The sequence below is a fragment of the Schistocerca cancellata genome, chromosome 1 (genome assembly GCF_023864275.1).
Source record: "Schistocerca cancellata isolate TAMUIC-IGC-003103 chromosome 1, iqSchCanc2.1, whole genome shotgun sequence".
Taxonomy (NCBI): Eukaryota; Metazoa; Arthropoda; class Insecta; order Orthoptera; family Acrididae; genus Schistocerca; species Schistocerca cancellata.
In genome coordinates, this window is record NC_064626.1 from 276,924,483 (window position 1) to 276,940,812 (window position 16,330).

The 16,330-nt window shown below is 43.3% G+C and overlaps 1 protein-coding gene across 1 annotated transcript in view; it reads left to right on the forward strand.

Annotated features, from left to right (window-relative positions):
- The first annotated feature begins 346 nt into the window (after positions 1-346).
- LOC126169846 (epidermal growth factor-like protein 8) overlaps positions 347-16,330 on the forward strand; it is a 175,254-nt gene continuing 159,270 nt past the window's right edge. The window contains exons 1-2 of the mRNA XM_049920680.1: positions 347-363; positions 6,127-6,255. Of these exons, the coding sequence (XP_049776637.1) occupies positions 347-363; positions 6,127-6,255 (146 nt within the window). The remainder of the gene's footprint in view (positions 364-6,126; positions 6,256-16,330) is intronic.

Below are 16,330 nucleotides of genomic sequence, written 5' to 3' on the forward strand. Positions count from 1 at the left end.
TTAAGATCTGCGTAAACCTATAACTGAAACCAGATTCATCGGAGTACAAACGTTGTCTGGCGCCCTCTTGTTTATATCCAGTCTGTGTTTTAGCGGAACTTGGTCTCGAAACAAGAGGCTGAGCTAATCCACGTGCAGTATCTCTGGTGATGTACTGCAAGACTGCTAAACACAGTAATTGTTCCGCGCCCTCCGACAAGGCAATCTGCGGGCAGAACAGTTATAACGGCATACACGCTAACGATTGTAGGGTACCAGCTACAGCACAGCTAAGGAAACGAAAAAAAACATATGAGACATCATCTCCAAGTGATTACATCAAGCAGGCGTACCAGACATCTGCGATATGAAGAGACCTAATCCGTATGTCCTCAGTTCATTCAACTCGGTACAGTACTCCAGCCTGAATATGGATGTGTTATTTAGCGATGATGAGCGTGTAGGAGGTGCTGGCAGTAACGTTCTTATTCCCTTTGTTTCGTTTCATCAGAGGTTAGTGCACCGTCAGAGGTGGAAGAGAACCGAAGGGGTTGTTACTTCTCGTCGACATTGAGATCATTCAAGACACAACCTAGTTCGGCTCACTACAAAAGAACGAAGCATCTGCCTGTCCTAGCTGAAGAACCCACCGCAGCGTTCGTCGGAATGATTAACGGGGCACCGCAAAAGATAAATCAGGTTGGTGACCTTGCTCCTCTACCATAAGAGACTAGGACCTAAACCAAGACGTTCCTCACCACATTGCATCGTCTGATCGGTCCTCCCTAGAAAACTGGGATTCTACTGTGTCATCTTTCCTCAGCTAATGGTGCCAGTTACCTTTGGCAATGTTCGTCTTTGCTGTCATGTACTTGTGATTATATGCTGTTGCTACAATTGCAGGTAACATTTTACAAATATGGATAACAGTTTGAACAGAGATGTTTGGATACAAAAGTAGCGTTTATTGCTGTAAATAAAATTAAATTCCACGAATCTGTAATGTATTACGAAACAGAAGTAAGAGTGAAATTATTCACAATTTTGTCAACTTGAACATTAATTTATCTCTCTAATTTTGGACAACGTCTGTTAGTCAATTATGCTACAAATTACCATAAAACGTGGTGAACAGAAACAGTTTTCAAATTTAGAAGAAAAACTTGATAATTTTAGAAATAAATGTGTGAATGACAACTATGGTATTGTGGGTCTTGCGGCCAACTTTAAACTTACAATTACTCGTAGTTTTGGGACGTAGCTAATGATTTAAAGACAAAAAACACTTTGAGTTGCAGACAGAGTTGGACGAATAAGGACAGGTCAGAACCTGTTTTGGCTCTAGGCGAATAAGAAACAAAATTTACCTGGTTCAAAAAATGTTTTATTCAGTACAAAACTAAGAATATTGAATGAAGTGTGATTTTATTAATTCTGTTGTCCAAATCAACAATGTTATATAATGTTCATTTGAAAGATTAATACTGGGAGTCGGACTAGGACTCGAACACGCAAGCTTGCCTTTGGCGATCAGTGCTTTTTACCGACTGAGCTGTATTTTTTTATATTTCTATTTCTCTTTTAAATGATGAAATTCCCTTGTTATGAGGATTTTCTTGACTTTTAATATTTGGAAAAACTAATCGCTTCCTGTGGTACAGAAACACCGCGAGAAAAATAGATTTCCTGGAAGTGAGCACCAAATCATGGTGTCAGTTACTGTGATACCGAAAGAAATGTAGATATGGAGTTCACGACTGATGATAAGAATAACATAGTAACTAACAAATACGGGTGTAATAGGCTTCAACACAACAACCTTTCTGGTATAACTTATCTTTTACTAAAATAAAAAATTAAACTAACTTCTTGCAAACCTTTGGGATACCACCATATTTCGATTAGTGTTGCGACTGCCTTTGACGATGGCGTCCTATGGGTGTCCATTCCCATGCCTCATTCCCATAGCCAGTTTGTCAGGCTGTAGTGCTGTATCTACGTATCGTTTGACCTTCCGATTATGAAAACTGCCGTAACGCCAGGAGAATTTGTAGCAATTTCATTTGAGAACGAGTTAGTGTATTTTTATTCTTTATCTTTCTCGCCTTGGTGGTCTACTAGAAATACTCTAGTCGCCAGTTACCATTACCTTTTAGTGTAATTTTTTGTTAGCTGTTCTGTGCTCTGTACAGTCTTACACACACATTCTTCCTCATTTGATAAGTCACCTGTTGGCTACATGATTTGTACACTGAACTCCAGTAAACAAAATTAATAATACCATCTAGCATGGCTCAGAACAAGTCTTCTACAGTAACAATGACATTCTACATGAACATTGCCTGACAAAAACTGTGAAGCACTCAGAAGATACGCTCGCATGGCAAAGTAACTTCGTATTCGTACACACCATCGGCGGGTATATAAATGATTTGAATTGCGATTCAATATGAGAGGTAGGGCGGCCATCGGATTCAGCGTCAGAGTGAGCACTTTGAAGGACGCGGAGATGCGACATATACGTGTGAGGCAACGTTACCAGCAACTGATTCACTGTAGGCCTCCGTTTGGCCACCTGCTCGAATCGTGCAGTATTCCCTTCTGTGAGACATTCGGATGTGAGAATAGCCCAACATTGGACTGCATAGGAAGATGGGGTCAGGCATACACGTCGTCGAGGTCCCAGTCGATCATGTTTGACCACCACAAAAGAAAATCACGGGCAGCCCCTAAGGCGCTAGAGCGGTTGCGCGGCATCATTCAGCTGAATGGGTGTCGAAGATTCTGATAGGTACATTTCTAACGTGGTCAACAAAGGTGCGTGGCTGGCACCGTGGGTGTTACCGGAACGATGTCTTAGAACGACTTCTTGCCGTCTTATTCACGCATACGTCAATGTTCCAACCCTCCGTGATAATGCTATAGGAAGACGCGGAACAGGAGGGATTAAAAAGCATAAAGAGCCTCTGCTGTTTCGGATCACGTTCAGATTTCGTCGAATAGTTTTGAACAGTCCCCAGTGGTTCCACTTTATATACAAGAGCACTACATTCCAAAGAGATCAGGTCAGGTTCAGGTAGTTGCTGGCCTACTATGCCCTTAGAAAGGGTAGAATCATCCGGGCTGAGGGAGGTAAGCAGTGTCAAAGGCTGCCAAGAACGTCGTCCTGTCGCTCAACGCAGTGCGAAATGAGTGGGAATCAACGCCCCAAGGAAAGGGATCGGTTCAGTGACGCCGTTTATGCCACCACCGAAAACCTTTTTGTGTCGATTCTTAGCGGCGGAGTGACTCTCAGCGGCGGTGTGCCTAAAACGTTTTTTCTCGACCACCCATAAGAAAACCGCGTGATTTCAACGCTAAAAAGAAGGCGTAAAATGTGGATAAGAGGGGGTGTGACGACCTTCTCATCGAATGACATGCCCACGGTGTTGTTGGACAGAAATGTGTTGAATTTTTTTGCCGAAGTGACATTATTAACCCAGATCACAGCTCACTTGAACTTCTGAGCTGTCGCCCTTTTTTTCGACAGTGTCGACACCTTGCAGTTTGAAGGCCGCGGAGCCCTTGGGTGACGTCGAAAGGCGCCACGGTTTTGCACCATTACAGAGAAGGCTGTAGCCACCTTTCAACCAAATTTTAAATTGATGCATCGCAATGGGAAGCAATTATTGAGTTTTTGGAAAAGTGATACGTAGATCACAATTTTTAAAAAATGTCATGAATGGCGATAAAATGTGGTATTTCCTTTACGATCCTCGCATCAAATGTTAAGTTGCTGAACGGGATACAAAGACATCCCCATCGAGTCAAAGATTTTACATAGACAAAGCAAGGAAAAAGTGAATTTACTGAATTGAGTCTGAGCTATGAGAACCGGCCGTGATTCGTGCTTGGATAGCTCAGTTCCCGAAAACCATCTTAACGACCAACTTTTGCCGGTTATCTCCGCAGCGTCTTCCTTGCCCCCCCCCCCCCCCCCTCAAAGTTGGGGTGTGCCATGCCTACACGTCACATAAGACAGAATATGTTATATTTTGTTGTATTTAATGTTTTTCAAATATTTTTGTTTAACTAACAATCATTTGTATATGTTTAAATGTTAACTTGAAAAAAACTTTTTCATGGTGTATATATATGTCCTGATAGTTTGTTCAGAAAGATTATTGAAAAAAAAGTCGGTAGAACACTTGCTCACGAAAACCAAAGGTCCCGAGTTCGAGTCTCGGTCCGGCACACAGTTTTAATCTGTCAGGAAGTTTCATATCGGCGCACACTCCGCTGCAAAGTGAAAATTTCATACTGGAAATTTACAAAATGGCTACCGATTGTAGGAACGAAGTTCACTGCTAACATTAAACAGAGTGTCAAGACTGTGACGAAGAAATCTGATGTACATTTCTTCCACTACTACGAAGAACTAGCGGGATGAAACGTCCGAAAAATGGGAAGGAAAAATGTCAGCTTTTCTGTATGACAAAGCTTCTACATCAGTCATTAAGAAGGACTGCACCGAGGATTGCGTTGCCACATTAGAGCATTCGCTCTTTTTCGGCACTTCGGCACTGTTGATGTCTGCTTGTTACCAAGGCTAAAAATCAAAACAAATGGAGAAAGTTGTACAAAATCGGATAAAGTGATGAAAAATTTTATTGACAGCTTAAGCCATTTGCTCAACTAGGGTTTCTTCAGTGTTCTGCCGGCCAGATTGGCCGAGCGGTTCTAGGCGCTACAGTCTGGAACCGCGAGACCGCTACGGTCGCAGGTTCGAATCCTACCTCGGGCATGGAAGTGTGTGATGTCCTTAGGTTAGTTAGGTTTAAGTAGTTCTAAGTTCTAGGGGACTGAGGATCTCAGAAGTTAAGTCCAATAGTGCTCAGAGCCATTTGAACCATTTTCAGTGTTCTGAACAATGATACGAACGCTATCACAAAGTTTGAATTCAGGAGCATCGTACTTCGAAGAAAAGTAACCGCAAATTATGCGTCTGCAATAGACCTTTTAACTTCTTATTCCTTGCTAGTCTAAGACGAAATGCCTTTTCCAGCTTCATGATATTCTTGTTATTCGTCACTCCATAGATTCTACGGGGATTCCTGATCTCTGTTTATGATAGGAACGTTGTTGCAATATCTCCGATCCAACGTTACGTCAATGTGGTGTTTACAATTCTCTCACTACTTCCAGGACTTCTCATTTATGGAAAAGCTGTTCATTATTCTGACGTCATCCGTTCGTACACTCCAAAAGCATATTACAGAAATCTCATTCGAATGACTGATCTTTTACTGAGACAGCGTAAATCTCGCTTCCATAGATCAGAACATTGCCATTATATTGTGAAATTTAGTACCGATCTCCCTGCGTGTTTCAGTTTTTAAGTGACGGTGGACTATGCCATGTATATACTGTAACTTACTACATTTTTTTTAATTTTCTAACTGTTGTAGATGATATCATATAAAAGATATCTGAAATATGATATGTGTTGAAGATTCTGAGCCTTTACAACAGTTTTAAATCTGTCTGATACCGTTTTTAAGTCAAGACATTTTTTGTCGATTTCCTAATACCGTATTTCCTTCTCATATGTAAAATGACTCTGACAGTTGGAACTTATCTTTATCTTCTTGGATGATCGTCCTGCCTTCAGACAAGAGCAATCAATTAGTGTGGCATCGTCGTTCAGGTTAATCCCTCGGAAAATATATTTTGTTGCCACTTACTTATTATTTTATCCGAATATATGTTAAACAATTCTGATGGCAAACTTCAACACTGTTCACTCCCTGTTTGTCTCTGAAGATTATGTAAATCCTCGATTACTATTTTCCAACGTTACTGTGTTGTTGTAGAGACTTTGTGCTGCTCTGGCGAGTTTCTGAGCGTATCCAGTCACTTTAAAAGTTGTTCATAGAAACTCACTATCAACCGTTTCAAAATATATTTTTAGAAATTGTGTATAATCCTTTTCTTTAACTTTTCTATTGCCTTACATGATGCCTCTGACTTGACTTTGCTTTTTTTTTTTTCTTTGGCCTTATTGGAGTGTTTGTTGTCGAAATAATACTTAACGTACCTATCAATATCCCTGTATTTAAATTCCTTATATGACTGTGTTTTCGATGAGAGGTGTTGCTTTTGTTTCAGCCGGCACGTGTGTTCGGTGCAGAAGGCGGTGCCGCAGCAAGTGAAGCACGTGGAGTCGTTCAGCAAGCCTACGCAGATCAGCTACCAGCACAAGTGCGACAACGGCAGCGGGCTCTGCAAGGCAGTGAGGTGAGTCCAGCTGCGTCCGGTCACACGGTACGTGTACCCAACCACGTACGTCTCGGAATACATAATATTCATTCATGAAAACAGAACAGAAAACCTCAAACGTTTCACAGCATTTATTTAGATTGCCAGTTTCAGGAAACTAAGCTGTCGTCTTTGGATCTGTTAAGCAAAGATCGAAATTTTAAGCAGAAAAGATTCATATATAAAGGGATGTGATTAATTTTTATGTAGCAAAGATGTATACGTCATACCTTACTCAACACATCTCAGTGCATCTCGACCCTGTGCACATTATATCGTTTCAAAAAGACATTTCAGGAACATGGAAACCATGTATATCGATATGCCAAGTATAAAAAAAAAACGTACATGAAATGCCATGCAATTTTGCCCCAACTATATATGCTCATTTTCATACGATAACAGAATGGAGACTGAGGTTCTACAGTCAACAGCACCTAATTCCGTAGTAATCTAGATCACCCCCTTCGCTGAAGAATGTTAAGCATACTCAGAATTTATTCACCTAAAAGCATCTGAACATACATGACAGCATTTCTTTCTTTTAGTGGTGGTTGTAGTGGTGGCGGCGGCGGGAGGTGTTTGGCCTTCAGTCTTGTAGCTGGTTTGGTATGGTCCATCACGACTCTCTCTGATGTGCCTGCCTCTTCGTCACAGAGCAGCACTTACTCTCAACGTCCTCAGTTTTTTATTGGATTTATTCCGATTTCTGTCTTCCACCACAGTTTTCATCTCCTACAGCTCCCTCTAGTATGATGGAAGTTATTCCTTGGTGTGTTAACATCAACCTATCATCCCTTCTTCTTGCCAGTGTTCTCCACAGTTTCCTTTACTTGCTCATTCTGGGGACGACGTCCCCTTTCCTAATATCTTTGGTCCACCTAACCTTAACCCCCCCTCTATAGCACCACATCTCAACAGGTTCGACTCTTTCGTTTTCCCGTTTTCCCGCAGTCGGTGCTTCGCTTCCATACAATTCTGTCCTCCAAAACTACATTCTCATAAATTTCTTACTCGAGAGAGAGACACATGTTTGATATCAACAGATTTCTTTTGGAGAGAAATGTCCCTTTCGCCTGCGCTAACCTACTTCTTTTATCTTCTTTGCTTTGTCCGTCACGCCTAATTTTGTTTCCTAGGTAACCTTCATTTCATCTGTATCGAGGTCACCAATTTAGACGCCGGCCGCGGTGGCTGTGCGGTTCTGGGCGCTTCAGTCCGGAACCGCGGGACTGCTACGGTCGCAGGTTCGAATCCTGCCTCGGGCATGGATGTGTGTGATGTCCTTAGGTTAGTTAGGTTTAAGTAGTTCTAAGTTCTAGGGGACTGATGACCTAAGATGTTAAGTCCCATAGTGCTCAGAGCCATTTGAACCATTTGAACCAACCAATTTAGACGTTAAGTTTATGACTAATCTCATTTCTGCTACTCCTCATTACTTTCGTCTTTCCGCAGCTGAGTCTCATTCCATATTATTTGCTCATTAGCCTGTTCATTCCACTCGACACATCTTGTAATTCTCCTTGACTTTCACTGACGATAGCAATGTCATCAGCGAACTTTATCATTCAGTCTTTCCAACCTGAATTTTATTACCACTTCTGAACCTTTGTTTTATTTCCGTCATTGCCTCTTCGATGTCTTCGTTGGGCAGTAGGGGAGAAATACTGCAACCTTGTCTTGCGCTGTTTTTGACCAGAGAATTTCTTTCTCGATCTTTCATTCTTATTGTTCCTTCATGGTTCTTATACATATTGTATATTACCCGTCATTCCTTACAGCTAGCAGCCATTTTTCTGAGAAATTCAAATATCTTACAACATTTTACGCTGTCGAATGCGTTTACCAGACTGATAAATCCAGTGAAAATGACTTTGTTTTTTATAGCTTGCTCCCAGTAGTAATCGCAAAGTTAGAATTGCTTCTGTGGTTTCTTTACCTTTCCTAAAGCCGAATTGATTGTCATCTAGCAAACGCAGTTTTCTTTTCTGTTCTTCTGTACCTAACTCTTATCAATAACTCTGACACACGAGCTGTCAAGCTGTTCGTGCGACAGTTCTCGCGTTTTTCTTCTCTTCCTATCTTCGGGAGAGTCTCGATGACATTTTCCCGAAAGTATGATGGTATCCCTCCAGCCTCAGATTCTAGAGAGCAGTATTTAGCAACACGATAGCTAGCAAAGAAAAGGCAGAAATGACATTAAGTTCTTTTAGGTCCATATTCACCATATATAGTGTCCAACTGCTGTTTGTGGATAATACACTCGACAAATAAATTAAGAGAAGAGGGGAGTGAATTCCAGCGGTGGCAAATGGCCCACTCCTCTCAAGAAGCTCCAAATTTTATATATTTATCGTCCTCAGTCTGAGAGGCGTGTCACCATAGACAGTGTCGCATGCCCCCATTTCGTGAATATTATACAGTTTGTAACTGGTAGCTATACGTCAACATAGCTTTTCGCCATGCCGCCCAAAAGTAACAGACGGAACCTTTTTTTTCCACCACTATGTTTCTAACTGCTTTCTCTAGACTGAGTATAGTCGCACTAAGGTGTCTCTGTGATCTCACCTAATGAGGCTGGAGTACACTAGTACACTAGTATCCACAATTAAACCTAACTTTTACACTACACATAGAATAACCTTCGATTGTAATTTCTACTTTTGCGACCATAGCTGAGGTTCAAATCCTGGTGTTGGAAGAAATTTTCACCGCCAATATTCGGCCGACAAAGGCAGGAAAGATGGTGGTGTAAAGTTGCTGATCGCCTCACCTTGCGCCAGCATCCTGTATAAAACTCCAAACCTCTCCGTAGTGTCTCATGAAGTGGGGGCATGTGACACTGTTAACGGTGATCCGTCCATTGGATGGGAACATTAGGCCCGAGGCAACCCGCTTGGTGCTGTTAGACAGGAGCAAGCTATTATGTGCCGGCAAAGGGTTTCGCCCTCTCCCTTCTCTCATCACACTATTCCCACACCCAGTACAGTCGCCTACGATCAACAGATAACACAATTCTCATATACCGCATGAAGATAGACCATTGCTACGAAGGAAAAGAATCCTTCCAATTAACTTTTTTTTTCAAATTTCTTCCTAGTCGTTTTATGCCTAAAAATTGACAAGTAATCATAACAACTGCTCCATTCAGCAACTTTCTTCTCTCACTGCATGAATCATATCGTGTTGCTACAATTCAACAAAACTTGTGATTATTTTATATTTGCTTTTCCTTACTATTATTTTTTAATACTACTGAAAAGACAATATGTTTGTTTCAATATCGTAGGTAAACGTTTTTAACGCTTCCCTTTATCACGTTCTTGACAGCAGTAGTTTCATAACATAGTCGATTGAACTACAAAACCCTGTTTATGAGGCGTTCCATTGCTCACACTTCTTATACTTATGCGGGAAAATGTGAAGTTACAGTTGCGTTATTAATTGCCCATGTGGTTAAAGCTAATAAGTTGTACCGTAGTTAAGCCACAACTTCTAATGAACTGAAAAGCTGTTACGTCAGAGTCTCTTAATATGTTCTTCTTGTTATGATACTTTCATACAAAGAGGTACGTGTTCCTGACAACATGAAGTTTGTGTAACTAACACAAGAGCAAACACTATCACCATAGACAAATATAATATATTTTTAAACAAAGGTTATTTTTGACGTAGAAAGGTTGTGTTTTCAATTGATACTTACCATAAGTTCATTTTAGCAGACCAGACACGCGTTCTTGCAAAACTGATCACTCGTTCCATGATCAGACATACGGAGGGCGTATTGCACGTCTAGACGAATTGAAATCTGTTAGCGAATACATCTTTCCAGCGGAGCTATATTGCCGAGTGGCTTAGTGGTTGATGACTCTAGTCCTCTGTACAACACTTCCACATCTGATCTATCGTTTGCTGCGAGGGATGATCTTTGGTGTGCTTGCTTTTCGGATTCCTTTCAGATCGGAGGTATTATTGACAACACGCTGCTTAGTTCGTTTCATGGCAACGGACAAACTACACATGCTCGATTGTTCACGTTGCCAGAGCAATATTTTGGTAAAACTTCCATTCCTTGACTTTTTTTCCTTTATTGGATTTCGATCCCCCCCCCCCCCCCCCCCGCAGAAGAGGAGCAGGCCGGCAGCAGCGTAATATGCCGCTCTGCAGCCTACAGAAAAGTTATAAACAAAATTAGGAGATATTATAAACATAAAAACAGGCGATGAAACGGTGACTGATTAAAACTGGGACAAGGCGAAAAATTGTGAAGAGAATATAAAAACAAAGGGTCAGTGATGCTGATTAAAACACATAGTAAATAGACAGGCACAATTAAAAAACACGGCGACATTCTGGTTTCTGTTCGCAACAGTTTAAAAATACACCTAACGACAGTATGTTGTCCGTTCGCAACACTGACAGGGGATGCACAACACCAAACATGTACTTAAAACAGCACTATATAGGAGACACGGCGGCGGATGCAGGGGGGGGGGTGGGAGGGCGGACCAATGACGGGGAAACAAAAAAAGGGGGGAGGAGAGGAAAGGAAAAAAGGGGGAGCCGTTGGAGGGAGAGGAGATAGGAAAAAGGGGGACAGGGCAGATGCGAGAAGGAGTGGGGAAGACAGAGGAGGGGGAAAGAAAACGGACCAAGGGTGAGAGAAAAGAGTCAAGGAGTGGGTAGGTGGAGAAAAAACGGAAGGGGGGAGAGGGAGCCCAAGAAAAGGACAGAGGGAGGGAGGGGGAGGTGAGGATCATCGTTGATAGGAGGTATAAATGGAGGGAGACGGGGCATCATTCGGGAGGGGAAGTTGATGGAAGCCATCTTGGGAAAGGAGATGATGAGTGTAGAGGTGGAAGGTAGGGGGGACACAACAGTGAAGGCGCAATGGAGCAACCAGGGGATGAGGGGGATCAAGTCAGTGGGAGGGTAGAGGATGCGGACATGTTAGAGGAAAAGGAACAGATGGGGGAACGGAATCAACTCATCAGCTCATAGAGGATCCATGTGGGGAACGGGAGATGTATACGGAAGGCGAGGCAGAGTGCATGGCGCTCAAGGGTCTGGAGGGACTTACGGAATTTGGGGGGGGGGGGGGCGGGGGGTAGCGGATATCCAGATGGGACTGGCATAACAGAGGATGAAATGGATTAAGGATTTGTAAGTGTGGAGGATGGTAGAGTGGTTCAACCCCCACGTTTGGCCAGGAGGCAAGGAGTCAGAGGTGGTTGTGGGCTTTGGATTGGACAGAGCAGAGATGAGGGATCCCGGTGACGTGATGGTCAACGGTGAGTCCAAGGTAGGTGAGGGCAGGGTAGTGGCGGACAGCACATGTGCAGTTGGTAAGGGAAAAATCAAGGGGCCGGAAGGAGCAAGTGGTATGGCCTGCAATGATTGCCTGGGTCTTTGCCATGTGGCAAAAAGGTCAAGGTGATTCTGGAGAAGGCGTTGGGACCGTTGAAGGGTAGGAGTGAGGGCAAGGAAAGTGGTGTCATTGGCATACTGCAGGAGGTGGACTGGAGGGGGGGGGGGCGAGGATTGGGGCATATCTGCCGTGTACAGGAGGTAGAGGAGAGGGGAGGGAACAGAGCCCTGGGGACACACCTGTGGAAGTGTAGAAGCTGCAGGAATCGGCCTTTTGAATGGTAACGTAGGAGGGGCGGTGGGAGAGGAAGGAGGCAATCAGACAGACATTGCTGATAGGAAGGACGTAGGTCTGAAGTTTAAACAGGAGACTGGGATACCATACATGGTCGTAGGCCTTTTCGAGGTCTAGGGAGACTAAAATGGCGGAACGACGGGTGTTAAGCTTGAGGGAGAGGAGATGAGGGAGATGGAGGAGTTAGTCATCGGCAGAGAAGGAAGGTCAAAAGCCACAGTGGGTGTTGGGGAAGAGGTGGTTTCGGTGGAGGTGTTGATGCATGCGCCAGGTAAGGATGGATTCCAAGATTTCCTTGGCGTCAGATCAGCGTAGTCTCAATAAACGGAATGCTGAATGCGAGTGAGAAGTGTCGCGAAGGCTGCATATTGTTCTACAACAATTTTTCCTGGTCTACAGTGTGAATATAATTAAAGTTAAGCTTTAAAACCACTGTAGAAATAACACCATCGGTCAGAATGACGTCAAATTGTAACGGAATACTATCGGAGATGGGGGAAAACGTATGGCAGAAGAAAAATAAATAGATACAAAATATAGCAATAGATGGCGCTGTAAGTATCATAATTTAATAGTGGTCGACTACAAATGACAAATGAATCATACAAAAATGCCTAAGGTGTACGTTTGATGTAAAACAAACTGTAATACTCAGCGTGCATGGGTGTATAGGCGTGGTACTGTTAGCTACACTATCTGTTGGCGGACGACGTGGTGGATTGGCTTACGTAACTACGTTGAAAATAACGACTATCCGTCAGCGTAGTGGCGTAGCTACCAGAGTGCTATCAGAGTCTTCCGTTGAATAGGGAATGCACTCAACCAGAAGGCTCAGTGTGGTGCAAACGTGTGAAGCGAGCAGGTAAACATGCCACAGAGACTCATTCGTGTTTCTTACAGACAACTGAACTAGTTTGATCTTCCGAGTGGCAGATAGGTCCTTTCGGAGAAATGCCACACAAGTTGGACGTGTAGCGATAGTTGTGCAACGACAGTGGTATCAGTGGTTCTCGCAGCACAGTCACTCTCCAGGATCGTCGTGTTATAGTGGCAGCATTGGCAGATCGTACCGCTAGCGCAGCACATATAAGGGGGCTTGTGAGCCCAGGCGTGTCAGACCGGTCATTATCAGTGAGACTACGGGCAAGCACAGCTCTAGCCGGTCTTCCACTCGTTCCACAGCAGCGACGTGCACGGCTGGATTGATGCCGTCAGACGAACACTTGGAAGATAGAATGGCGTTCGGTGTTCTTCAGCGATTAAAAAGCAGAGTCTGCCTGCATGTAGGTGATGTTCGTTTGCATGTAAGACCTGGTGAGCAGTGTGTCGTAAAGTGCATTCGTCCAAGATACACTGGACCCCTTCAGGCGTTATGCTCTGGGATGCCATAAGCTACAACTTTCCTTCACTTTTGATGTTTCTGAAGGAGAAGATAACCAGCGCTAGGTTCTAGCAACGGGAAGGTGATGTGTTGTTCCAACACGATAATGTTCACCTATGTACTGCCACTGAAACTCAACGTGCTCTGTAAGACGTGCAGCAACTTCCGTGGCCAGCACGATCTCCGAACTTGTCTCCAGCCGAGCACATGTGGGATATGTGGGATATGATGCGATAAGAAGTGACTCACGCGACTCGTCAATCAATAACTCTTACAGAGCTACGCGGACAGCCCGAGCAGGTGTGGTATAACTTATCCCCGAACAGCATTCACCATCTGTACGATAGACTGGATACCAGAGTCAGGGACTGTATTGTCGCCCTTGGAGGCTCCACCACGTACTAATATGGTGCTTTCAACTTGGGTCGATACTTGATACCTCAAAACAGCTTGAGCTGTTGATCTGTTAATGTAATCATTTCGTGTATTCCGTATGTACTGTTGCAACACTACATCTTGAGTGAACTGGAAACTTCTGGAAGGGGTTGCTAATTTCTTCTGGCACTGTATGTGCTTCAGTCGGAGACAAGCGATGTCGATATTTTTAAGCAAATCATTCTTTTGAGGAATAAATAACCGATAACTGTAGTTCAGCCTGGAAGGTAATGGACTCCCCTAAATTGCTGACTCAGAGGAAAAATATGATAACGTCAGCCTTTCCTCTCGGAAAGTATCTCGGCTAATTTGTCTCGGACACCTCGGTGGATAAAACGCTTCACCTTAAAAGAGGGAGATTAGCTGCACTCGGTAAATGGAGCTTACTTGGATCCGCAGACGCACGAACACTGTACCTGCCAGACTTTGGGGTTATAAGGACTTGGATATATAACAGTGCCAGTCGGAGAAGGAGGTTAATGGCTCTCCTACCGTGCAACTGTCGCGTATCAGGTTACATGGTAATTACACTCGTTAGGTTAGTTAAATTAGTCAGACACTTTTTGTACCATTCCTGGCCAGCAGAATAAAAGACAATGATTTGCATTAAATTTTTGCAGCATTCCACTGTCACCGTTTGTCGCTCTTCAGACGGCAATTAGGCTCCTCGACGCGAAGTTTTCGAGGGAGAAAAAAGCAAGTTATGGTAATTCGTTTGACTCGCGTTTTGGTCGAAGGTCAAGTTTTTCTTGTCCGGAACGGGGAGGCGTGCTACAAGGCAGCCTGCTCTGCGTGTGCGCAAGTTCCGGGCACGCAAGCTTTTCAGTTTTATGCTAATCATTTAAGTTGTTCGTAATGACCAAGATGATGCGCTATCTTCTTTTGATTATTGTTATAACGACCATTCATAAATAAATAATATACAAAAATACAAAACCTCGACTAAGTCTGTGCTTCTATGCTAGTTTCGCTACTACCCTAGTACTATTATCAGATGGAACCGGCACATCTACCTCGCGAGCAGGATGCTAAGAATCAGTGAAACAAGATGGCTGACCTTAGCAGGTCTGCACCAACACGGAGCAGCGGAGTGTCATTAGATATCTGTTAGCTGTAGCGTTGAAACTAATCGAAATTTGCCGTCGGGTGGTTTTGCAATATGGTGAAAGTTGTTTGAATCGAATACAAGTGTACAAGTTGGCAGCCAAGTTCAAGCGGGGTATAAACTGTGTCGAAGATTCGCCACGCCCAGGTCACACAGTCCGTGCACCCACGGATAACAACACTGCGATTGTTGATCAGTTGACACGGGAAAACAGGTGTATTACTGTGAACGATACTGAAGCAACGATGAACATTCGAGTCGGATCATCCCAACATATTGTTCATGACATACTGTTGTTCAAGAAAGTGTGTGCGAGGTGGGTTCCGAAACATTTGACACCAGAAATGAAACAAAGGCACATGGATGTGTTAACTCACTGAAAGAAGCTCTTAGTGTCTAAAGATTCGGTGATGAGGAAGTCCAAGCAGCAATGCATAACTGGTCAAGTACACGCCCCCAAGAATTCTTTGCACGTGGAACTGATAAGCTTGTCCAGATCTCGGGGGAGGGGGGGGGGGGAGAATGATTACATTGAAAAATAAATAAGTGTTGTATTTCGTTCTCATAACAGATTCTTTAAGAAATTTGCGGTTTTTTATTGAATGACCCTTGTGTCATCGTAATTTTTTATTTTTTTCAACGGAGATACCCACTTTATTTCGTCCATTTTTATCGTAGAACTCTAACTATAGTCCTGCATTCCCTCCCATATTTGCCTTCAGTGGTCTTTCTTAATTGTGCCATCCAGGATTTGCACTTGCTTTTATTGGTTTTATGTGGAATCTCTAGTGTCCAGTAAGCAACTCTTTTGTGATTTTCGACTGAAGAGGTTAGAGTGCCAAATCTTTAACTTTTTTTAATCTCTTTCCACTGCTGCAAACAGACTCCTATAATATGCTTGTTTGCATAGCCATCTTCCGCGACAGTGGTTACAATCAGCTATTACTGGTTTTACCGTCTTGAGCTTACTGCAGTTCAAGAGTACTTTTCACCAGACGCATTTCACTTTTATTTACAAAATCTGTTCTGCGGCCATGTCCATACATTTCGGTATTTACATTTTAAAAACAGTATTATACTGTTGGCGTACTCTTTACGTGCGGTGTAAACAAGGAACAAAAACACCATAAGTACACTACTCATCACTACTTAAGGACGAATAGGTAAAGTAACATAACATATTAACTACTCGATATAAATGAACAAAAGATCGGCAGAACGTTGCCAGATGTCTCTCAGTCGTGCACAGAAAGTTGAACTTCACATGGCGTAAGGTTAGCGTGACTGTAGCGCCAAAAGGGATTGGCCGTGCAACACGAGACAATTGAAGGAACTCAAAGAACGTGTGTGTGGTAATCAGCGAGCAGTTACGGGGTATTGAGGTGGCGTTCTTCAATACAATATACCGAGAAAGTTGGCGCAGGGGTTAGCACATTGGACCCGCATTCGGGAGGACGACGGTTCAAATCCG